We start from the raw sequence: 26,062 nt of genomic DNA on the forward strand, positions 1-26,062 counted from the left end.
TCCCATAGAGATAGGCACAGTGCTTATCTCTATGCAATCTAAATCCCATAAGATAAACACAGTGTTATTCTATCAAGTTTGGCCCGCTGACTTAAAGATGGATGCAGTGAGATTATTTAAACAATCTTTGAGCAACAGTTGTACCAAAACTTTGTGACTTTGTGTTGTTATTATTGTGGAGGAATTTTACAAATTGGACCTTGATGGTATGCAAACACATGGGAAAAATGCCCATGTGATTGTTGGGATAATTGACTTTCAAAGATGATGGTTGTGGAAACTGTGTGGATGGATCAGAGAGCCTCTGACTGGTGTGCACATTAAAACACAAGGATCCAAGGGCCGTTTAACCTTTTATTTTGGAGTAGGTTTGGCAGTAGGTTGAATGGATGGATGATTTTATTTGTTATGCATCCACTAAATTAAGGTCAAAATAAACTGCACAGGTTTCACACTGGTCTCCAACTTCAGACAGGGCTGGTGGGCATCACCGTGCGGTCTTTACAGATTCAGGTATAAGAAAATGATGCAAACATTGCTTCTTGTTCTGGTGCTGCAAAATGGTGGCAGACAAAGGGGAATGAGGGAGCACACCCAGCTCTTATAAGCTCCTCTTCAGCTCCTCCCCTGTACTCAGGTGAGTGACAGGGGAGTCTCTCCTCCCACTGCTGGTTTCAAAATACTGATGACAGCTTGAGATTTACAAAACTTACCATTAGCCTACATGAAACAATGTAAGATAAATCAAGGTCCAAATGATTGCAGTAGCTTTGAATTTAGAAACTGAGAATCATGCAGTCTTATTGAGATTGTTTTAGACGTTCCAGCCCCGCAGCTCGGCTGCTGTATCTGCGTCGCCTCGCCTGCTCTATAGACCCTTCTCACGGGGGCCATTTTGTGTCGAGAAGCCAGGGTAAACACAGGTGCAAGCAAAACACTAATGAGGGTTTCCAACTTCCATGATTGGAATTTGGAAACCCTCATTAGTGTTTTGCTTGCACCTGTGTTTACCCTGGCTTCTCGACACAAAATGGCCCCCGTGAGAAGGGTCTATTGGCATGTGCAGCACACAATTGCCCAACTTCGCATCACTGATGACATCACAAGTTCGCACTAGCTCGAGTGACATCACTGATGATGTCATGGACCTTATGACATCATCAGTGACATCATTACTGACCAGAATCATCACAAATCTCACAATGTGGGACCAAAAACATTTCCAAACTCGCAAACAGCCAATCAGAAACAATCCTCCAAAATGTTTTATATCTTCAATTAATTAGAAGTGTAATAAAAACAAAAAATGGGTTGTTACTGTATGCCTTTTGCCACTTTTATTTAAATACAAATCTTTTTCCTACCCAAAGATATGTGGACATCCTCATATATATGTATATCATATATCATATCATATCATATCATAGTGTCACCAAGACACTGCCACTGCTGCTGTGTTTCTCCTCTATTGTTGGACAATTTGAGCTCAATATAATTGGGCTTCTAGTTAACTTAGTAAGGTGATCTAAGAGTCTAAGTCTAAGTCCATGTGTGTGATGTTCATGGTTCATACTCACAACTCTTCTCTGGGGACTTTTGTCTTTCCTCTGGCTGTCACCATTCAAAAATGACTGAGGGTCAAACCCACGACCTCAAGGGTGACTGAGGCCTCAATGATGCAGGGCAGCAGGCCAGCTCTCTGTGCCACCTGCCATCTTAATGCAGGTTTCCTCAGGGCTTTAAATGACTCTTTCATCTGGCTGTCGACATTCACAAGTGACTGAGGATCAAACCCACGACCTCATACGTGACTGAGGTCTCAATAATACTAGGCAGCAAGCCAACTCTCTGTGCCACCAGGCCAGACTTCTGAAGGGAGGTTTTCTCAGGGCTTTAAATCTTTAAAAAGTCCACAATGAAAATAAACCTTTTGATTGACTTTATTCATGGATATAGAGACAATAAAAGATCCAAAGGATAGCATGTTTTATTGTGTTCTCAACCTCGATGATTTTTTAAATGTACTGTATGTTTTCTTGCTGGGCAGTTGTATATGTATCTTTTCATCAATTATCAAATAAATTCAATCAATCAACCAATCAATCAAAAGGCTTGTTTCAATTGTGGACTTCTTCTTATCCTGATATTAACCTATCCAATCATCACTCCTCATCCCAAAAACTAACCAATCATCACTCATCATGCCTAAACCTAACCAATCATCACTCATCATGCCTAAACCTAACCAATCACTCCTGATGCCTAAACCTTTGCATGTGAAAGTTTCTGCCATTGCCTTGTGGTCACTTGTAGTATAGCTATATATTTTATATTCTTTGGCCAAATTAATTTAAAAACAACATTTATTTTGAATGACGGCTAATGTGCTGCATGCCGTATCTGGTTTCATTTGGGGGCGGGCGGCGGGGGGGACTTCATTATAAAGTAACTTTGAAGTCATGAAAATCAACTATTTTCTTAGCACCCCCACAGATTGGTCTAGCCTCCCCCAATCCCCCAAATTGAAATATTGCCCAACATTGTAGTTTGTAGTCTGAGTAGTTAAACTACACCAAAATTACCAAAAAGTAGTTTAACTACTTGACTCACTACGCAAATATGAATGTAGTTGAACTACCAGCAAGCTACTACAAAATGTATTTAAACTACATAGGTCAATTACATGTAGTTCACTAATCCCCAACACTGTTGACTACAGTATGATGCATCACTTTACATTAGGGTACACAAAAAGAATAACTAATGGTCAGGTAATAAGTAAGTAATGATTCGGTAAGTAACAACTCTGGAGCAGCACTTAAGGGGGGAACGATAAAGGTAAGTGGTGTTAAGTAATAATGAATGAGTCACTCTTGTGTGAACAGCTTTGATATACCTACAAAATAATCATTAACTAATGATTAACTACTCTATATATTCACAAACTCACATTTAGGCTACTAATCATTAACCATCTATTCAGGAATTGACGACTAATCAGTAACTAATGATTAACTACTATATTCACGAGCTGACATTTAGTAATCATTAAGTAATGATTAACTACTCTACTCAGGAACTTGGATACTAATCATTAACTAATGACTACCTACTCATTAACTATGATTAACTAGTGATTGACTAATGACGAATTATTCATTAGCTACTCATTAACTAACTATTAGTTAATGATTAGTTTACTAGTAACTACTACATTATTTGTGTACATTATTGTAAAGTGTTACCACCTTATCAAGCAGCTAAAACAAGTCTCTTCATACCCGGTTAGCCCAAATGTAAATGTGCCATCTGAAGCAGTTAATGATGATGTTGGCAATTTTGTCAAATCCCATAATAATAATAATAAAGCCACATCCTTAGTTCCTTCCGAGTTATAGTCAGATTCTCCAGTTCAAAATGTAGATATGGTTAGATAGACAACATGGAAAGAGTGACACCTACTGCAACTGTGATGGAAATGCATACTATTGGGGAACTCAGTCTGCATTCAATTTCAATCAGAGGAAACCAGAGCTGCCAGTAGATGGGATCAAATCAGCTTGGCCAGCATGTCACATAGGCCAGTGGTTCTCAAACTTTTTTCACATCAAGGAGCCCTAAACTGACACAAATTGGACCACAGAACCCCATTCGATAAGATTTTCCCACTCTAGTTATTCCATTAGTTTTATTTATCATTTTTGTTTTAACTTTTACTTTGGTGTATGACTCATTTGTTCCTGCCTTGAGCCGGGTTGTAACATGAGGGGGAGTCATACACCAAAGTAAAATTTAAAACAAAAATGTATTCACTAAAACTATAGTGCACCGGGCTCAGGTGCTCAGTTTTATTACAGAAACTTTGTGTATACAACCCATGACCAAAATAGTCTTTCTGTCATTGTGGTACTTATGGTTGGAATTCTAGTGAAAATAGATTATAACCCTTTTTGTTGGGGACCCCCTGGAACTCCCCCCCGTCCCCCAAGGACCCCTGGGGGTCCCCGGACCACACTTTGAGAACCACTGACATAGGATAGGCTACAGCATTGCTCCTTCTTCGCTACGCAATAACACTAATAGCCTACTAATCATAATAAACCTTATTTGTATAGCACATAACCAAAGTACTTCACAATAAATTCAACTGAAATAAGCAACCATATGCATACAATTAATTAACAATAAAATACAATAAAGTAAAAATGTGTATTATTGTTACTATTAGTAGGCTATTACAGTGGTATTAGTAGTATAGACTTATTATTATTACAGTATTACCACTACTATATAGAACCTTTAAAACCGTTTCAGTGCTTTTATTTGACAATCAAAATAAGATAAGATAGATAGAAAGAACAGCATGAAACAGGAACTACATTATAGAGAAGAGGACAGAGGTGGAAAAGAGCAAGTTTCAAGTAAACACTGGGATAATTTGAAGTCAGACCACACTGCCTGTCATGTGCTTTTTTATGTGGGTTTGCTTGCAGTGTCTCATTTCCCCCTTAAAAACTCCCTACTGCTCATTGCGGGCAGCTGAATTCCTGTGTGTCACAAAGCTGTGGTTGCGAAAGGTCAGTGGCATGATTGTTTAGTTTCTTGTTAGGTTTTCGGTTCAAAGCAGTCCTGTTAGCTAGTATATTCTCACTATGTCTTGTAAGTAATGGAAACCTAACAATGCATGGGATGGTGTGCATTTTTAGTAGTAGGCACGGAAATGCAGCTCATATTCTTTATTTCATCTAAATTAACTCCTGTTTTCTTAACTACAACCATCAGTTTTTTTTCTACCACATCCAAGAATACTGAAGTTGTCTGTATTCCATGCTGAAATTGTTGTGAAACATAATAATAACAATAACAACAATAATAATAATCATAATACTAATACAGTACACTCCTCGTATAGTGATCACTTTGGGATGGGTCAAATTGATCACTATAAGCGGATGATCATTATAACAAAACAAAAAATATATATTTTGCATGCATATTACCATCTAATTGACATTTGTATATTTATGACATGATATAAAGTAAAGAAACGGACAGCTTCACTATTTACTGAATGTTATTGACTTTACAAATCCATACAGTGAGCCTCCAGCTGTTTCAAACACAGCGGTCTTGCATAGACAGACAGAGATGCCGCGATCTCTACATATACAGAGAGACATGCACCAAGTATCACGGCTGTATCTCGTTAGATAATTTTTTTGCAATTTGTAATTAAAAAATAATAAAATTACTATAGTTTTAAACATTTTTTCCATTGTTCTCAGGTGTGACATGGTCGAAAATGATCACTGTAAGTAGAGTACCGATCACTATAAGTAAATTATTTAGGAGTTATTAGAAGTGATTTGGGACCAAGCTTTTTGATCACTATAACCGTGATCACAAAGCGGATGCCACTGTAATTAGCAAAAACAGGAGATTCTGTAGATTTTCCATTAGACAGTGAGTGTGAGGAAAAATGACCTCAAGATAAAGTGCAGTCATTGTGAAACTTAAAGTTGCTACTTCTCATCATCGGTCCATTTGGCCATTCTGGAAAGTTAGACCAGCCTGCCCTTCACACAGTGTGAGGAGCAATAAAAGGGCCTTCATGTGGTTGGTTTCACTACAAGAGATTGTTGAGAGAGACAACAATGCTACGCAAGGTAATGGCCGATCCCTTTCATACATGCATATTTCATTTGACTCACAGTTTGAAGCCTGTGAGATATAACCCAGGGACTTATGTGGAGCACGTGTTTGAAGATCAATAGACATCCATTATACACTATGCTTTAAGCCTGGTTAGGAGCCTTGGCAACAGCCTGTGTCTAGTGACGTTTGGACTTACTTGCCTTGTCTCACATTTTTAGGGTATTACCGAGAGCTTTGGAGCAGCTATCTGCACCTTCAACCCCACCCACCTGACAGATGGGCTCATTTACAGGAGCAAAAGGATGATGTTGGACACCCTGGGTGTTGGGCTGCTCGGAACCACAACAGCTGTCTTCAACAAAGCCCTCCAGTACAGCCAGGTAGGTAGCCTACTGTAAACTGCTCGACTAGACTGGGGGGAAACTGTAATACTGCAACATAGTTAAACATATTAAAGTACACTACCACTACCAGTCAAAAGTTTTTTTTACTATTTTCTGCATTTTATAATTTTTTAATAGACATTCAAACTGAAATAACACAAGAAATTATGCAGTGACAAAAAAATGTCAAAGAAAATCAAAACTATCTTATATTTTAGATTATCTAAAGTAAAGGCAGAGGCTTTGGAAAAAGATTCAACATAATTTATATTTGTCGAAGAAACTAATTTCAAGCATTTACAATATTAAGCATAGCCCTTTCGATCAAAATGGCTTTAAGAGAATGAAAAATAAAGTACATTCTGTGAGATGTATGCAAACTTTTTCACTGGTAGGCGTAGCCTATGTCTGCTTATATGCAAACTAGTATTTTCATCACCATATCTGTTGTTCCATATCTCTCTGAAGTTCACCTCTACATCCATGTGTCCATCCATCCTGATCAGTCTCATGTTAACAACGGTGTCTGATTACAGCGGTACAAATCAGATGAGAAGAGCAGCGTTTGGGGCAAATCAGGGATAACTCTTCCTCCTCAGTATGCTGCCTTCGTCAATGGCATAGCGGTAAGCTTGGCCGAATGAATGCATCGTATTAGATCACCTATGTGGTAAGTCTTTCAGCTTGATCTGCTTTGACCTCTCATTCCCTCTATTGGCTGTCAGGTCCACTCCATGGATTTTGACGACACCTGGCACCCTGCTACGCACCCCTCTGGGGCAGTGCTCCCTGCCCTGCTGGCCCTGGCAGAGGCTCTGCCCAGCTGGCCCTCTGGCCTGGACCTGCTGTTGGCCTTCAACGTTGGCATCGAGGTGCAGGGCAGACTCCTGAGGTTCTCCAGGGAGGCCTACAACATCCCTACAAGGTGAAACTTTTGTTGGTAACAGCCTACTACACCACACTGATTTGGGGCTGATGGAACCATTTTCTACAAGTTAATGTGCACCAGAGATATTTTAATTTTCCTCTGTGAATTAAAATAAGGTTTTGATCACTTGTTTCCCAACACTGTCAGATTCCACCCTCCTTCTGTTGTCGGGGTGATGGGCAGTGCTGCAGCCTCAGCCAAGCTCCTGGGTTTGTCCCCGGCCCAGTGTGCCCATGCCCTGGCTATCGCAGCCTCTTCCGCCGGTGCCCCCTTGGCCAACGCTGCCACCCAGAGCAAACCTCTTCACGTCGGGAATGCTGCTCGGCGAGGCCTGGAGGCTGCCCAGCTGGCCTGCATGGGGCTGGAGGGGAATCCGGGCATCCTGGATCTGGAGAGCGGGTTTGGGGTTTTCTACACGGACTACACCCCCGCGGCATTGGCAGAGTTCGCTACTGGTGGCTTCAAATGGATTCTGGAAGATCAGGATGTGGCCATCAAGCGATTCCCCGCTCATTTGGGGATGCACTGGGTTGTGGACGCGGCGTTGGCGGCCCGTGCAAAGCTTACAAGCGGAGTTGGGAACTTTGACCTCAGCCAGATCAGGGAGGTGACACTCCGAGTGCCTCTCTCCAAGTACATCAACTGCCCCTTGCCCAACTCAGAGCACCAGGCCAGGCACTCGTTCCAGTTCAACGCCTGCTCTGCCCTGCTGGACGACAAAGTTACTGTGGGCTCCTTCATTGGAGATCAGATCGACAGACCCGCTCTGAAGGAGCTCCTGTCCAAAGTCAAGGTGGAGAGCCCGAAAGACAACCACCCCAGCTTCGAGAAGATGTACTGTGAGGTGGTGATAGAGACAAAACAGGGTCAGTGTTACTCTGCCAGATGTGACACCTTTTATGGCCACTGGAGGAAGCCATTGAGCCAAAAGGACCTGGTGGAGAAGTTCAGGGCCAATGCCTCCAGGGCGTTGTCCTCAGAGGGAGTGGAGGGGGCAATCGATGTGATAGGAAACATAGAGAGAAACAGAGAGTGCGCAAGCTTGGGTTCATATATGAAAATGACAGGCAATCTCTAAATGGTCATAATTTGTACCGACATTAACCATCTGGATTTTGTAAATATAGGGTATTCTTTGAAACCATCGTGGCATGTGTGTTATTTTTCTGTGAATGTCTTGTGGAGTGTCTCAATATTAACTGTCATACACAGAATCCACAAGGATGACAAAAACATGTTGCATAATGGCATTTTATTCTATATTTCTATATTTCTCTATCATATGATTGTTCAATGTATTATTATTACTACTGTAATTGCTACTGTTGTGTCAGCTAGAATTAGCTAGACATATTTTCTGTGAAGTCCTCTGAGACATGCTTGTGAATTAGGGCTATACAAATAAACCTGACTTGAAACCAATTTGTGAATTTTGTCAATTTGTCTCCGTTAGTCTTTTTTTTTTAAGATGTCAAAAAAATTACATCAACCGGCATCCAGGTAGTGTAGTGGTAAGATTCCCAGCCTACCAACACAAGGGTTGCAGGTCGGACCTGGTGTTACCTTCGGCTTGGTCGGCTGTCCATACAGGTACAATTGGCCGTGTCTGCAGGTGGGAAGCCGGATTAGGGGTATGTGTCCTGGTCGCTGCACTAGTGCCTCCTCTGGTCAGTCGGGGGGCGCCTGTTCGGGGGGGAGGGGAACTGGTGGGAATAGTGTGATCCTCCCACGTGCTACGTCCTGACTAGGGATGTTCATCAATTATCGAAAATCGATAATTGATTGTTAAGGAATTGAATCGATCATGTGGAATTTGGATCGATTATTGTTATTATAAAAAAAAATAAAAAAAAAAAATTGCGGATTAGGTTTGGGTGGAATTCGTTCCTCCTCGCCCCACTCCATTGCACAGCCGACTAACGTGAGGTGGAGCTTCATATAGTCTCTAGTTTTCTGGCTGGGCATGGGCCTTTGTACCAACAAAACTGTTTTAAACATGGGGAATTCACACCGGCATGCGCCGGGGACACAAACAAACGCACCCAGCGGTCTGCGGACCTCAGTGAGGCTCAGGCCTGTTGATTTGACTCTTGTGCTGTCAGCTAAGCTGGAACCTGACATGTAACATGTTTGTTTACCTGGCCACAGCGCTAGTGTCTGATATTCTTACTACACAGCGGGATCGCCATTATAGCTGGCCGAGAACGCGCAACGTTATTACCAGACCAGAGTAAAAAAAATAATATATATTATTATTATTATTATTACGCTATCGATAATCGATTAATTGATAATTGATCGTTAATTTTCCCGATTTTCGATTATGGAAATTTTTCAAAATGAACATCCCTAGTCCTGACGGTGAAACCCCTCGCTGTCAGGTAAAAAGAAGTGGCTGGTGACTGCACATGTATCGGAGGAAGCATGTGCTAGTCTACAACTCTCCCCAGATCGGCAGAGGGGGTGGAGCAACGACCGGGACAGCAGGGGGAATTGGCCAAGTACAATTGGGGAGAAAATGGGAGGGGGAGAAACAGTATCTATCAACATTGGCATCAGGAACTGCTGATTCTTTTGCCTCAGAATATAATGGAGTTAAATGGAGAATATTCCTTGGCAGGCAGCCAGGTATCTACACAATACCCAATAAATACATTTTGAGTATAATGCTGTTTTCCAACAAGGAATTATTGTAACACTACTCCAAATAAGAACCTCTTCAACATCTCTACAGCTCAGTAGACATTTACAGTAGAGCGTGTTAAGCTTTGCTTTGAGTCTCTAGAGAGAATCAAGCGAGTTTCAGCACATCCTGCACCATGGCTCCAATCCCATCAAATATCTCGTGGAGTGGGGCGTTGCACATGAAGGCGCAGGTGGTGACCAGCTTGTTCTTCTCGTCTACGTGGCTCTCGCCGACGCCCTTGCTCACGTGCTTGCAGCCCAGCTGGGTGATGGCCTCTGCGGTGCCAGCAGTATTCGGGTACCTGAGAGGGAGAGAGAAGGTATCGCACTGCTCAACGGGTCTGTTTGGATCCCTGTGAGGGTAGTTTGAGTCGAGAAAACAAACATCTCACTCTTTAGGCAGATGTTTAGGTGTTTAAGTAGGTGAGACGCACTTGTCATCCTTCTCCAGGCCCACAGTGACCTCACACCCAGGAAACACCTTGGCAGCCAGAACAGGTGAGATACAGCAGAGGCCGATGGGTTTGCCCTCGGCATGGAACGCCTGCAGTGTGGCCTTGACCTCCTCGTTAACGGAGCAGTCCTTTCCCTGCACCGCCCATGTACACAGGTTCTTAGCTGCCCCAAAGCCACCTGAATGACACAGCACAGTGGAGAGATCAGGCAAAGACCTGTCTGTCTATCTAAATGAATGAATGAATGAAGTACAACACAAGACAGTGAGATCTAGGCTACTGTAGTGCTGATATAGGAGCCTTGTCCCAGACCAAACCTGGGAAAACAATAGCGTCATAGTCTTTGACACTGAGTTCAGACAGGTCCTGGATTTCGCCACGCGCTAGCCTTGCACTCTCCACCAACACATTCCGTATCTCCTCACATGGAGCGCCTTTCAGGTGATCCACCACATGCATCTGGGTAATGTTGGGGGCGAACATCTTCACCTGGGATTAACAATAATGCAAGGGTGATGATGATGAGGATTTTCATTTCGAAAATAAAGCAAATCTGGACACCAGCTGATTTAAAATTATACCACCAGGCAGGCATCCCATCTCTCTCTCTCACACTCACTCACACACACACACACACACACACACACACACACACACACACACACACACACACACACACACACACACACACACACACACACACATACCCCCACCGCCCCCCCAACACACTCACATGCATAAGTTATGAGTGAATGAAGTGTATGAAACTTACACTTGCACCGCCCCTGCTAAGGTGGACCAAAACTGCGGAGGCCTCGTGAATTTCGCTGCCATCAAAAACACCGCAGCCTGCCAGCACCACAGCGACGCGCTTAGCCATTGCGATGTTATCGACTATCGATTAATATTATACTCTTTTGAAGCTGAGCCTCTTTGGCTCACTTTGGCTGAACTACAAGACAAGTGCAGCAGAGGTGAGCATGGCCGAAGTAACTGATGCGAGAGGTTTTCAGACAGGGTCTATTAGCCTAGGGCGCCCTCTGCTGGGCTGGATGATGCATAGCCACACCAACTGTTGGCCACTTGGGCTAAACGGCAGCTGTCTCGTTGGGTCTGTGCCTGACCACGTGAGACTACTAACGGCACTCTGCCGACCAACTGCATTTATAATGTTTCATCCCAACAACTGTAGTGTACACGCAAGAACCCCTTTTTATTATCATTAAACATGATTAAATGTGTCTAATAATAAAGGTAATTCAACCCTTCAGTGTTTTTGTGGGCAAAAGTTCTAAAACAGCCAAACTCATTTTTGTAAGGCTATACCAGCTTTCAAATAGAGTGGACACGACACGTGCTTTGTAATGTCTTCAATTATCGCCTCAAAAGACAATCATGTGATTTCATAATATAATCAACAAAACCATGTGACCACATCGTCACGGCAGTAATAAGGAAGTAATACAGCGGTGGGCAAATGAAGATGTCTCCTGACTTCAGCGGTTGAAAGTTTGGTTGCAGTCGGCTCTAACATGAGACGCGATGTGGAGGCTGCTCTCTGGTTATACCTCTTTCTCCATGTTGCTGCACACGGCGGCAGGAGTGTCTACCGAGGGCAACAGTGGCCCGTCCCGTACAGGTATGTATGGAGCAGAAAGTTGCCTTGTTGACACACTCATTATGCAGGAGCTCCGCCCTCCAACACACTTGTGATTGAAAAATCGATGCGTCAACCAAAAATCTAGCCTACTAAAGAACCCAAAGGACTATGCTTGGCAGAAGAATAAGAAACGTAAAAACAACTTAAGACACACACTAGCTACGTGAGTCACGCATTTTGGACTTCTGTTGGCGTCACTCCCTCTTCTCACTCACTCTGCTTCTATGGAAAAGGGGAACAGCGAACATTGTATTATTGATTTATACAAAGACCAGGATAATTTTTTATCCCTGGGGCTGTAGTATAATGGGGATATTTGTTTGTTGATAACAAAATAAAAGGAAATGTCTGATAGCTTAATATTTAACAAGTTGTGTTTTGTGTCAAATGGCAATCCAATCCAATCAATGGCAACATTGATTAGAAAGATAAATTTCTGTGAGCCCAACAACCCTGTATTTTGGACGTTTTCCAAAGCCACATAAATATAAGCCAGTATTTTGCATTCTTGTTGTGGCCCAAAGAAAAACAATGTAATTTGTCTTTATCGAGGGTGAATGTAGAATATACGCCCCCCCTACATTATTACATCATTATCTATTATAAAAGGGAGCAAGTGGGCAATGTTTTAATTTTTGTCCCACTGATGATATCATAGGAGGCATTGTGACATCACTGATGATGTAATCGGTGATGTCATAAGACTGATGATGTCATCAGAGCAAAACCATCTTATGACATCACTGATGATGGCATATTGTAGCCAGGCACTGATGTAAACTTAACACATTGAGTGCCAAGGACGTCTGTGGACGTCCTAAAAAAAAGTAACGAGGAGTGCCAAGGACGTCTGTGGACGTCCTAAAATCATAATTCATATTATTCCATAATTCTGCTGTTTAAGGTCGTACCTAGCCAGTGAGCATGAATCCCTTCAAGGGATCACACGGCGCCACCTTAAACATCGTCACAGGAGCTGCTCCACCCACCTCAGATCCTTTACTTTGTACAGGAGACAGCGGAGAAAGTGGAAACCGATGCATGCTTTCTGCCAGAGCCGTATATATTGCTCTGTCTACAGCGGAGAGTGGGCTCGGCTGCATCCGCGCTCACAACTGAGCTCTTATGCTTCTATCTATCTCCACACGATTTCCTAGAAAGCCAGCATCCGAAGCCGAACGGCCAAGCCTTTTCGTTCAGTCGCGTTTGCCAGCGCGCATCATTTCCTTGATGGGCGCTGGGATCTGTCCGGGGCAAAAACGAGAAAACAAACTCTGTGCGTGTGGGAGGAGCCCGCAGCTCAGAGGTGGAGAGGGGAGAGGGGGGAGGGGGGGGGGGGGGGGTGGGGGGGGGGGGGGAGAGGGAGAGGGGTGTGTGGCACACAGGCTTCACAGAAACCACACCACACGCCACCACATCAGAAAACACCAGCCAGAGTCAGTGAATGTGCTCGAAATTAGAGTGCAAAAGGTATTCATAAAAGGGCCTATATCTTGGAAAGTAAAAAAAAACGACAGAAAACCCTTGAAAGTGCACTTTTTTGAGAGGCTGTAATTTCATAATGGAACTGTCTAGAAACAAAATTTCTTCTTTGGAAGAAGCAGGAGTGTTCAATGTTTCATTAAAGTCCAGCCCCGTTAATATAGCCATAATAGAAAAAATTCTATAGCTGTTTTCAACTGAATGGAAGTGAATCTGGCACAGGCTCCAGACAATTTTACTGAAGCGCTGTGGCACTCAATGTGTTAAGGGGCACACACACCCACATGCATGTACACACACACCCGTGCGCATGTAATCTTAAGGGCATTAACATGTTGTGAGCAACACACACACACACACACACACACACTTGTGCGTGCGCCGCCAATAGGGCAGGCGAGGCCGAGCTGCGGGCGATGTGTATGCGAGCTGCAGGGTGGGCGAGCCCGCACAGCGTGCGAGCCTAGGAATCGAATGCCTACATTACAAATTTGTAACAAGCACACAGTCAGTGACCTGCGCATCTCATATCATCTACAGGCGTTTTGATGGTCGCCCTGATGTGGACTCTTATTGTGAAGCCCTGTACCCCTTCTGCCCCACTGGTGACAGAGATGGACGAATTCCCTCCATGTGGACCTCAGACATCGTTTCAGTTTATCGACTGCAAGCACCCGTTTGGGAGTTCAAGTACGGCGATGTGCTCGGCAAACTTGTAAGTACAGTGAAAAGGGAAGTGCTACTGTGCTGTGTTATTTCTGTAAACATGGCTGTACAGTAGTATCTCCCTCTCTCACGCGCGCGCACACACACACACACACACACACACACACACACACACACACACACACACACACACACACACACACACACACACACACACACACACACACACACACACACACACACACACACACACACTCACTCACTCACTCACTCACCTGCCGGTTGAAGTATGATTTCCTCTTTGTTCACAGCACATCATGCATGATGCTGTGGGTTTCAGCAGTTCAGACACAGGGAGCAACTTCACCATGGAGTGGTATGAGCTGTTTCAACTGGGCAACTGCACCTTCCCTCACGTCAGACCCGAGATCCACGCCCCTTTCTGGTGCAACCAGGGTGCTGCCTGCTTCTTTGAGGGCATAGATGACATACACTGGTCACAAAATGGCACCTTGGAGAAAGTAGGAGAAATCACTGGTGAGTCTACATCAAAACTGGCATGTGAAATCACGTGAAACCCGATTTGGTACCCTGTACTTACAGGGTAAATTCACATCTTGTACCCCGTACTTACTCTGTAAGTACAGATTTGGTACCCTGTACTTACAGGCTAAATTCACATCTTGTACCCTGTACTTACTCTGTAAGTACAGATTTGGTACCCTGTACTTACGGGGTAAATTCACATCTTGTAACCCGTACTTACCCTGTAAGTACAGATCTTGTTACCCGGGCTGTATTGCAGGCTGTATTCTAAAGCGTTACCAAATCTTGTTTCAGTCCTCATATATAGAGGCCAAGAGGAAAATATGAATGAGTGCATTCATTTGTAGCGAACCTGAAACAACCCAACCTAAGAAGCAAAGTCAGGAGAAGTACATTTCTCTACATGGGGGTGTACACACAAAATAAGTTTAACTGTGTTGGTGTATTGTATTTTTTCTTTTTTTGTCGAATAAATTCATTCATTCATTCATTCATCACCTGCTATTCTACAAACCCAAGGAAACGGTAGAATCATATTTACCCACTTCAATTAACGCTTCTTGGACTAGATCTCCAAAATACATTGTCCTTTCTAAAATAGTTCCCTCTTCTGTCCCCAGGGAAACAGTTCAATGACCTGGCCCAGTGGGTCCAGGACGACAATGACACTGGGATCTACTACGAGACGTGGACGGTGCGCTCCGCCCCCGGCCCCAACGCCACCGTGTGGTTCGAGTCGTACGACTGCTCCCAGTTCGTCCACCGCACATACAGGAAACTGAGCGAGCTGGGGGCCAGACTGTCCAGCCGATCGCAGACCAACTACACCAAGATCTACCTGTACAGCGGAGAGCCCACCTACCTTGGCAATGACAGCACCATATTTGGACAGCCATCTATGAAGAATCTGGCAGCAGACATCCGCAGGTTTTACCACACCTTCAGGCCCCACCAGTCGTATGTGGACTTTGCCGTCAGTCTGTTGGAGGCTTATGAAAAGGTTGTGTTGGACAAGAGCTTCTACCTGTACTACAACTTTGAGTACTGGTACCTGCCGATGAAACCTCCCTATGTGCGTGTCACATATGAGGAAGTGCCTTTGCCCTAACTGTTGTTCCACTTTACACTGCAGCGTTTTCTTCTGGGATGTGACCGAAGCGGTGATCTCCCAGTGCACATGAATGAGTCAAATGTTCAAGAAATGCTGAAATTCTTTTTTAACAGTATTTTCCATTTACCCCCCACACTTTTTATTTCAATTGTGTGGATAAAAAGCACTGAATAAATGTGTCTAAGTGATGTCAGGTCACTACGACCATCTCTGCTGTTATGGCTTTTCGTGTGCACAGAACAAAAACTTACATTACTCCTGTACCTGTTGCATTTTTCTTATGCTTTTGTTCTAAAGGTGTAAAGTAATTTAAAGCTTGAGTTTTGTTTATTATACTATAATCGTTATTTAACTAGGAAGTCACATTGAGATTAAAACCTCTTTTACAAGTGAGGCCTATACCGACTCAGGCATAATGTGTAATTTCAGTATGCTTCATACTGTGATCCCAGCTGTCTCCCTCTTCTGAAAAGGCTTATAACATTGTTCCTATAATAGTTGATATATTAAAGAAAGTTTTCACTAGGGGACTGTCTGATTTTTAGGAGGGGTAGGGCATTTCGATTTTATTTTGATTACTGGGGAAGGTATTTTATTTTGAGATAGGAGGGGAGGGCATATAAAGTTTTTTCTTTTCTATTTTGCATTAGTTTGCATTGTGTTTTGCTATGTAGCCCATATGTTTTATATCCACCCACCCCCACGCAAATGGTTTCTGCTTATTGGTCAAACTATTTCAGCAGCAGGTCTGCCTGCTAGGTCGCTGGCAGGCAGGTAATGGGCCATCCATCATTACAATAGGTGTCGACCAATCAACCCCATCAGTAACAACAAAAGCTGAAACAAACTGAAACAATAGAGTATTTTAATGTGCTATGTGAGTAAAAAGTGAGGAAAGAATATCTGTAACAAAGATTTGAATTTGTCATGTCTCCCTATGCTGATTGATGATGGCATTAGCTGTCCACACACCACCTCCTGACATCACCGTGTTGGTGTCTTTCCTGGATCAAAATGTTTTCCTAGTATCCCGAACTCATTTGATTGGTTGCTGCAATTGCTTCTTCCTGAAAACGTGCGGCAAGGAATTTATTTTGCTTGAGATTAGGTTGTTTCCCCCCCAGACATGTTATGCTTTATTGACAGACATATTGTGAGAGAAAGGCACAGAGGTGTGGGAGAGAGAGAGGAACATGCAACAAAAGCCCACAGGCTGGATTTGAAACCAGGTCCTTAATTAGTTGTTTTATTGAACAGCCAATCAGTATCCTCCAACAACCTGCTAGAGGTTTGAACTAGGGGTGGAGCCGAAACCGGTATTCGGAAAAGCAGAAATACGTGGGGTACCTGAAGGTAGCTTGGCTTTCTTCTGAGTGAGAGTGTGAGAGAGAGAGAGAACAGAGTTAAGCCAAAATCCCGCTGTAAAAAGTTTGACCTGTCTGGTTTAAAAAATGTTACATTTCAGCCGTCAATCAACATAAATCTGGTGTGTATGTGTGTGTGTGTGGGCGGGGGGGGAGACTGAGGCTTACATGGTGATGGTAAACTACACACTTAACTCAGTGCACCACCAGGGCTCACCTACTGAGCTTAATTGCTAGTTGTTTTATTGAACAGCCAATCAGTATCCTCCAACAACCTGCTAGAGGTTTGAACTAGGGGTGGAGCCGAAATCCGGTATTCGGAAAAGCAGAAATACGTGGGTTTTTACAAATATTTTTTTTCATACAAATATTTATGAAATTCTTTGTTTCCTCTGCCTCTGTCTGTCATGGATGTGTAAATACCCTGAGGGTCTGACTGTGTGGCTGAGTGGCGAGTGCAGTTGTCTCCGTTCTGATGCACCTCCTGATACCAGTACCTAGTACGGGCTGGGAAAAAAAAACCCCGAACTCATTTGATTGGTCGCCGCAAGTTACAGACCACTCTATTTCAGTGATTGCGGTCAGAATATAGTCATTTAACACTTATTTTAACACAAAAACATCACTGAATGCAGCTTTAAATAAATTGCTTATTTACCCTTACTTGTGCATTAATTTTCCTATTTAACTACCTTCAGCAAGAATAACAGCAAAACTTACACTAATTTTTTTTTATTCCAGGATCACGTCCAAAAACAATTCATTTCAAGACAGGTGACAAGTAAAGCAAAGTAGACAAAGCATTTGCCATACAGAAGCAAAACTAGGAGAGCATCGCCAACACTAGTTTATTGGAGGAAAAGCAGAACAAATGCTGATGAGGGACATCTTCATAATCAAGGTATAGAATTTTCCCTCTTGGTCTGCATTGATGTAAAACTTGTTTTACTTATCCAACTTGATTTTCCCCATATCCTGTATGAAGCCAACACAGACAAAAGGATTAAAACCAACTGAGATGCCGCCTCCCAAACATATCGGTAAGCCAAACTGTGCGCTGCTGTCACAGCAACAGTTTGCACACATTTATGAAAAAATATCTGGAGATGCAGTATGTAACCGTTTGCTTTTCTATATGAGCACAAATAATCAGCATGTTATTGACATCAGTGATAAGAGAGACCGATGCTACTGATGAAGTATACTATTTTAAATCAATACAAGCAAATAGTAAACATGTTGTCAGGGGCGGACTGGGATCATAATTCAGGCCGGGCATTAGATACCAAGCAGGCCAGGCCGATACGGGCCGACGCGCGTGCCGGCGTCCGAAGGGCGGCGGCGAAAAATTTGGGGCGTTTGAAGCTCAATTTGGGGCGTTTGAAGCCCAATTTGGGCCGTTTGAAGCCAGATTTGGGTCGTTTAAAGCCAGATTTGGGCTGTTTGAAGCCCGATTTGGGCCGTTTGAAGACCAATTTGGGCCGTTTGAAGCCCAATTTGGGCCAAGTCCAATTTTACAATGAGATGCACCCACTTTAAACCTGAATAAAGTAATAAAACCACCAGTAAACCAGTAGGCGGCGCCTGGCCTGCTGTTCAGTGAGTGGCCTGGCCTGGCCTGCAAAAAAAAAAAAAAAAAAGTTTTTTTTTTTTTTTGGCAGGCCAGGCCACCGGGCATTTGCCCATCGTGCCCGATTATGCAGTCCGCCACTGCATGTGGTCCACCACCAATGATGTAGTTCCACCCTTGGGTCAGTCCCATTCATTGTCAATGCCACCCTCTAGTGGCACACAGTATGGGGGACAGATTTTAAAATCTGTTGTCTGCATATCCTATTGTTGATAAATGCATCCAAAATGCCTTGACAGAGGTGGAAACCTCTTGCTGCCGATCATACCGATTGCTTCCTGAAAAAGTAAACCACAAATTAATTACAAAAGCATTATCCATATATCAATAAATTACATTGCTAATCATCTGTAGTGACTATGGTACAAAAAAAGATCCATTTAGGAAAGGATACTCGCACTCTGGTATATAAAAGAGTCAGACATGAGCCGTTGGTTAAGAGAATTTAAAACCCCGGGCACCGACAGAGGGTGCGATAAAGAAATAAGTACATTTCTATTCATATAATCAAACACACAGCGTTTCGATGCATTGGACTTCCTTCTTAAAGGAAAAGTTTGTAAGTGTTTCACTCATCTAACTTGCCAAATCTCTTTGCACTGAAATTAATGGATGGTTTGGGCAGGAACAACAGCATTATCTGCAAAGACAATGTGTGTTAATGACAAAACAAACACCGCTTCTCTCCTATATGCATGATGTGATAACGCAAATACAGCAAACTAACAGGAGGGCAGATATTCACAACACAGAGTCAAGGTTCAGGCAAATAGCAGAAGATACAAATGAAACCTATAGTTAATATATTAATGTAAGCTTCAACACACATCAGACATTTATTGGTTGATTTTTGCTTTCCCAGTGTGCATTAGATAACCTAAGCGCCCCAGAGTCTATTATGCCATTCTATTCTTGAATAAGAACAAACCAATCGGACATGACGGTCGGAGGCTTTCCACGATCTACCTCCAAATTCTGTCATGTCTTTGCACAATATAGTATCTATATTTATATATTATTTCGCATTTATTATAGCTCCATTTCAATTATCTTCATAATGCTGGCCTGGGTTTCCAGAACCCCAGTACAGCATACAGTAAATAAGGGATCTCCTTGCGTTCATCTGGGCATCAGACGCCCGAGCAGGAGTTACTTTCTCCTGACTAATGTCATTAGGTATTCATGTAAGGTGCTTAGTAAAACTATGCTTGTACAAAAACTATCTGAAAACTGAAAAACAAAACGGAGAAATCAAGCAAATGAAATTTGTGCCTGAAACGGCGATCTGTATAACATTGAGAAAACAAAATCAAACACTGTACACACCTTCACATCACAAATATTTAGGCCCATGTACACATGGCTGTTTCTCTCCGTACCAACCTTCAACATTTCACCACAGATATAAGACTCCTGCAATCACGTTCATGTTCAGGTAAGCGATGCATGATTGAGCTTGGGCTGTGGATGTCATCACCACCACTACATGTGCTATTAGTTTGCAACCATTCCTCGACCAAGTTACTGAAATGCCCACAAATACCTTCTTGTCACGATGTCATACAAATAACACCGCAGCCATTTGAATACCTCCTCCAACACCATATTTTGTTAAGAGTGCAGAGCTGCTGTCATGATCTCAGACTGGATTTAAGTAGGGCAAGTGGTAGTGTCACAACATGCACCTAATCGACCCCAAATTACTCCGCAATGCCTATAGAGCTTATCATAACCAGACTACAAAGTCCATACAACTCAATTTACAAAGTTATATAAAACATTGCTTTTATAGTATTTTTTTGTCCACCTGAAGCTGTCTCTGTAATGATTGTCCATGTTGTGAAGGAGCCAACTTGACTAGTTCTGTCTCAGGAGGCATTGCAGCGTTCCACAATCCATTTCGAAGCAGACAGGCAGAGATTTCAGTGGCGTTTTGTTTTCTTGCCAACATAAGCTACTGTAGCTGTCAGTTCTCCAACGCATTAGCGTAACTGTGTCCTGCAACGGACACCTGGACGCCTGTTTCGTCACGTCCGGGTCAGAGGTCTCTGGACGTGGTTTCCGGTACTTTAGCAGGCATTTCAGATGCTGGATCGCCGCTTTGTGAAAGTGGAACTAATTTATACATCTATATGTGTCAATATGTGGAATTTCATATGAATATGTGCATGGTAACATGTCAAATTACTTTAGGAAAGTGACTTTGATGACAGAAAGCCATAAGACGTGCTTGGGCGACGAGAGTTACTGATCTTTAAAGTTGCTAGCTTGCTAGCTAGCTAACGCTAGCTTTGTCTAAAACACAACAAGGCCAGCTAGGTGGCAATAATGCAGCAAAATGGGACTCAGCGATCACTACAAGCCACTCGCTTTGTTGACTATTACTGGCTTGCTAACCACTGGCTTGCTAACCAGCAGAGCCGCAGAGTGAGCTGTCCGTAACAGGAGAAGAGCAGCTTTCAGTTAAGACGCCAGCGGTAGCGTCCGTTCCCCCACTCTGGTAAATCAAAGACACAACTAAAAGAAATTATTTCAACGGTATGTTGCTAGAAAGAAGTTCGACTTAACGTTTTCGCCGTTAAACTACACGGAAACATGACATGATCATTGTAGCAGTGTTTGAAGCACAATTTTAACAGGAGTTTTGTAAAAATATTGTCCGTTGCAGGACTCGCTTCCGTTACATCGCTGTCCATTCCGACTCCAACCTCTCTGAAGGAGTGGAGGTGCTCTACTACAGCTACAGAACCATGGACGGGCTCCGATCTTCAGAGTTCAGCAAGCTTATGCCCTGCCCTATATGTTGGCACCAAGCATTCCACTACTACTAAGCATCCAAAGGCTTTTCTGTGCAAACATGGTGGCCATAAATGTTCCACACAACAAACATGAGGTGGCTGAACTCTGTGTGCGTCTGTGGCTTTACCTTACCAGGTGGGCATCATGTCTGGGAACCAGACCCGGCCCAAGTGCTTGGATACCTCCCAGTGGATCTCATCCAGGGAATATTTGTGATCAGGGATCAGCACCTCCTCCATGATGGACAGCTGGGACAGCCTACGGCCACAAATCTTGACAAACTCCACAAAGGCGCTGCAGGAAACCTCACACTCACCCAGACCGATGGCCGATAACTGGGTACAGCGTTTCGCAATGCGAATCAGTTCCTCATCCAGAGGGCGCAGCCCGTTGGCACACACGACCAACTCCACCAGACGGGGGCAGTGCAGGCCCACACGGCCCAAGACGTCCTTGCTGACGGAGCGGCCGAAGTAGAGGTGCGTGATGGGGATCTCGTCGCAAATGAAAGGGCCGAACTCGTCCTCATAGAGGAAGAAGTACATGACCAAGTTGAACTTGGGTGAGTGGCGCACCATGGCGTCCCAGCTGCTCTTCTTGATGTTGTGGAAGTGCTGGCCCAGGTTCTCGCTGACCACGTCGATGCGCAGGTGTTCCAGGTGGACATGCTTCTCTGAGGACAGGGCCAGCAGGAGTTCATCACTCAGGAGGTGGTAGTTCAACGCCAGCTCTCTGAGCCCGTGACACTGGTCTGCCACACACAGAATCCCTGCAAATATGGACAGAATTAATCAGCAAACCCAATTTTTATTTTTAAATTTAACAAGTTATAATAAAGGCCAAGAATTCTGGAAGACATGTAATGTTAACCAATGTAAAACAACAACAACAACAAACAAGCCCCACTATGTTTGCCAAACAGCAGTTGAATCAGCAGTCATTACTACAGCAGGTAATTAAAAATGGTTCCAGGAAAATGTATGGTAAGCAGGAGAAACAGGGCAGTCGGTCATTCATAAATGCCATAATGAAATGACACCATTTCATATTAGCAGATGAGAAAAATACATACCTTAAATAAGCCATTGAATGGAAAACTTTTGTATTGTGACTTGATATTAACAGATTTAAAATCTGTTAATATAACTTTGCCACTGCTTGAAATTCTGTCAGCAACAAATTTGCCTGGAGGACAAATGGCCCACTGTACCTGCTGGGGAGACATGAGGGCAGCTGCTCATCTTCAGCAGTTTCAGGGTGTCACTGTTGTTGGCCACCAGCACCTTTAGAGACGGATCATCCACTGGCGTGTCATCGATTTTCAGCGAGGACAGCGATTTGGAGTTGAGAAACACCACAGTCAGAGCCGAGATGAAATGAGACTGTGGAAGGACAAAGATACCCATGAATTATAATGCACAGTGCTTCAGTTACCTTCAGTTTTCAACCCACAGGTAGCACTTCCACCAGAGTATGGATGGGAGGCAGAGGGAGGTCGACTAGTGCCGGTCACAACATGAGATGCCCCGGCCATCATTATACACATCTCATCAAATGTGGCTTCAAGAAGACCTATTGCATGTCAGACTGTTCTTGCAGGTCTAAGAATCTCAACTGCTCCGAGATGTGCCTGTGCAGAGCAGATGAAGTGCTGTGTGGAAATGTCACCCAGGGACATCTGGTGGTGATGATGATGACAAGGATGATGGAGAACCTTCATTTAAACAACATTCAATTGAATGTATAAACTATCCAGCCAACCAACAAGTAAATCTTGGTCGCAGCTTTTAGGATGCCATGCAAGGTAATTTATAGCCAGTATTAGGGGTGTCAAAAATAATCGATTATAAGATACATCGCGATGCGGACCTGCACGATTCTGCATCGATTCACAAATGTCAAAAATCGATTATAAAAAAAAAAAAAAATAATAATAATATAATCAAATAAAATATAATGGAAGTACATGCAGTTGTTTATTTTAATTATGGATCATAATACAATGCAATTCTAAATGCACTTTTATTTTAAAAGTAGCCACACAGTGAGAAAAAAGAAAGTGAGAAAAAAAATCATGTATTCAGGAAAAAAAGTGATGCATCGATTTAAGATGCATCGAGATGCATCGATAATCGTTATCGAATCGAAGCCCTCTGAATCGTAATCGAATCGTGAGGCCAGTGAAGATTCACAGCCCTAGCCAGTATCTGCAACGAAATGGAAACGTAGACTATAAAAACAAAAAGTTCCTTTCAATTTTCTTGTATGTCTGAATAACAGGATACTAGAGAGACCAAGGGCCCTCGTTTTCATGTTAAATACCTTCGGCAGCTCCATGAAACTGGGCCTGGCTGTAGAGATGAGCCCCAGGGTCTTCAGTGAACAATTCACCAGCTGTGAAAGAATGTCACAAGCTGCCTCTGCAGACTCTGTACTACTGTCCACCTGGAGAGCACATACAAACACGCAAGACACTTCATAAACAGATATTTTTAAGCCCTGAATATAGACATAACTTATGACACACCTCCTTTTTCATGCACATTTTTTTCCCTCTCACCTTGAAGCTGACATACTGCAAGTGGTTGGAGTGCCTCTTTATGATCTGCTTGATGAGGTCTGGATGTGTGGCTTTCAGATAGGAGCTTGCCGGCTGGTTGAGTTCGAACTCAAAGCATCTCCACAGCTCTGGCATGTGGAAAGCCTCATTCCATCCCCGACACACCTGTGAGGCGTACGCCCGGTCCAGCAGCGGGAGGTACTGGAAGATATGGAGCAGCATTTCCTGGGGCAGCAGTGCGAAGGCACAGCTGGCCTCGCAGGCCAGCTCTTCCTCTGGCTCCTCACCCTCCTCCTTCCGCACCTTCTTACGAGCCTCCAGAGGGCTCTCACTGGACGAGCTGTTGCTGTCCTCCTCATCCCCTTTCATCCGCTTCATCCTGAAACATATGGGATAAACATGTGCTTCACAGTGCCGCATGTTAAACAACACAATACAGTGCTACTTCATTAATTGACTAGGGATATAAGTTATCATAATGTTAAAGTTGTCACTGAAGACACTGATATCTTGGGTGGGCCTGTATGGGTAATTCATTGTCTTGCTTGGATGCTTGAATATTATTCGGCATAAATTAATTTAATTATTTTTTATTTAATCAGGAAGAAAGTCCCTTGAGATTGAAATCTAGCTTAGCTTTTCGAGGGAGACCTGGCCAAGACAGCATGCCAGTTAGTTTAAAATTAAAATACAAATAAAAGACCACAGACAATACAAACGAATCAGCGTGACATCACTTGCCACCCAGAAATGCGGAACCTGGCGGCAGTTATTAGTATGAGTTGTGCCAAACAAACGTTAATATCTCAAAAACTATACATCACATCGCTTATATTTTTGACATTCTGAATGAGAGCAAAAGTAGCTCAAGAGTATAATATATATGCATGTCGTGTTCAAGTTGTGTGAACTGTCGCAGTTTCTAAAATGTAAACAGTCAGCCAGCTAGAGTCAGACACTCAAGCCTCTCAAAGCTCACGCTCCAAGGTTCCATTGCCACCCAGTGACGCAGTTTGTTTACCAAAATGCTGCTCGGCTGATCCCTCCCTCGTATAACTGAAATGAGCTTAAAACGCTACATAGCCAACATTAGTGTGAGCCGATGTGAAAACGTCAGCTGTTTGATGGGTGTACATTTGCGCAGGACTAGCTCCCGTTGTAATTTTCTACGCTAAACCCAACCCAATAGGTAGCCTAATATCCCACATTTCGCTAACAAAGTGAGAGAAGGCAACAGATAAGATATATTTTGCTAGCAAAGAGTTATTAGCTACGTTAAAGCGACCCATACCTTGTTTTGTTTACACTTGACGTAGCTACTGACTTGCTAATAGCTGTTAGCAGGGAAAAATCCGACAACTGGCTTGACACTTCAACCCGGGCTGGAAAAGCTCATTCGCACCAGGCAACAACCCATCAGGAAACAAAACACGAGCAATTTGAAACGGCCAGAGGCGGGCAGCTCCTCTTTAGTTGACCTAATTCTTTCGCGGCAGTTTCTCCCCCCTGAAATGGCCGTAAGAAGTGTGTTGTCAGAGACCTTTAATATGAGAGACACCCCACTCCAGGCTCCTCCGGTCTCCTAGATGGGTGTGGTTCTCGGCCTACGCTCGGCACGAAACCCACCGTGGTTAAGCCAAGACCACGCCCTGTGCCCGCCTACGCAGCAGTCAAGCGCCGGGATTGGCCAGGAGCAAGTCTTTTGTCTTCTTTTGACAGCTCGAATCTCCCACACCACAAACACTGCACGATGCAGGCCAGCGATTTCATTAACCAACTGAATAATTGTCCTTGATAGCGGACATTTACGCTATTAACGTTAATGAAAACGTAATACAAGCTTTTACCACATTTCCCACACCACAAACACTGCGCCCAGCCCAGTGATTTTATTAACCAAATTGCTCTTGATAGCAGACATTGAAAATAAATTACTGTAATATATTAACGCCAATGAAAACGTAACACAAGCTTTTAACACACAATCGATTTTTAAACATATTTATTTCAAAACATCATTGTAAAATTCAGGGCTTTAGTCAAAGCTTAAATAACAGAGCTCAGCTGACAGTTGCAAATGAAAAATATAAAAAATATAAAATTAAAAATACAATAGGCATATAATAATAAATGTAAAC

The 26,062-nt window shown here is 43.3% G+C and overlaps 4 protein-coding genes across 5 annotated transcripts; 2 read left to right on the forward strand and 2 right to left on the reverse strand.

The window, feature by feature from the left end:
* Positions 1-5,654: 5,654 nt before the first annotated feature.
* acod1 (aconitate decarboxylase 1) lies at positions 5,655-8,044 on the forward strand (the record flags this gene model as incomplete). The annotated part of the gene is made up of 5 exons (XM_083638206.1): positions 5,655-5,666; positions 5,874-6,035; positions 6,575-6,664; positions 6,764-6,963; positions 7,114-8,044. The coding sequence occupies 5 exons, from the start codon at positions 5,655-5,657 to the stop codon at positions 8,042-8,044; spliced, it is 1,395 nt and encodes a 464-aa protein (XP_083494332.1).
* Positions 8,045-8,211: 167 nt separating this feature from the next.
* Positions 8,212-11,048, reverse strand: LOC310778202 (glutamine amidotransferase-like class 1 domain-containing protein 3, mitochondrial). The gene is made up of 4 exons (XM_083638562.1): positions 10,879-11,048; positions 10,424-10,595; positions 10,086-10,284; positions 8,212-9,953 (listed from the first exon to the last, which is right to left on the reverse strand). Exons 1-4 carry the CDS (start codon positions 10,984-10,986, stop codon positions 9,758-9,760), a joined length of 675 nt encoding a protein of 224 aa, XP_083494688.1. The 5' UTR covers positions 10,987-11,048; the 3' UTR covers positions 8,212-9,757.
* A 524-nt stretch (positions 11,049-11,572) lies between these two features.
* Positions 11,573-16,038, forward strand: cln5 (CLN5 lysosomal BMP synthase). The gene is made up of 4 exons (XM_083638878.1): positions 11,573-11,745; positions 13,789-13,963; positions 14,226-14,451; positions 15,081-16,038. The coding sequence occupies exons 1-4, from the start codon at positions 11,639-11,641 to the stop codon at positions 15,566-15,568; spliced, it is 996 nt and encodes a 331-aa protein (XP_083495004.1). The 5' UTR covers positions 11,573-11,638; the 3' UTR covers positions 15,569-16,038.
* Positions 16,039-17,677: 1,639 nt separating this feature from the next.
* On the reverse strand, positions 17,678-25,381 carry fbxl3a (F-box and leucine-rich repeat protein 3a). Of its 2 annotated transcripts, XM_083638013.1 has the most exons (6): positions 25,216-25,381; positions 23,925-24,303; positions 23,687-23,809; positions 22,575-22,746; positions 21,497-22,133; positions 17,678-17,910 (listed from the first exon to the last, which is right to left on the reverse strand). In XM_083638013.1, exons 2-6 carry the CDS (start codon positions 24,300-24,302, stop codon positions 17,832-17,834), a joined length of 1,389 nt encoding a protein of 462 aa, XP_083494139.1. In that variant the 5' UTR covers position 24,303; positions 25,216-25,381; the 3' UTR covers positions 17,678-17,831. The 2 variants fall into 2 exon arrangements, with proteins under 2 accessions (XP_083494139.1, XP_083494140.1); XM_083638014.1 differs by lacking the exon at positions 17,678-17,910 and having other exon boundaries at positions 21,254-22,133.
* Positions 25,382-26,062: the final 681 nt, after the last annotated feature.

This window comes from Poromitra crassiceps (genome assembly GCF_964638095.1).
Source record: "Poromitra crassiceps genome assembly, chromosome: 6".
NCBI classification, from domain to species: Eukaryota; Metazoa; Chordata; class Actinopteri; order Beryciformes; family Melamphaidae; genus Poromitra; species Poromitra crassiceps.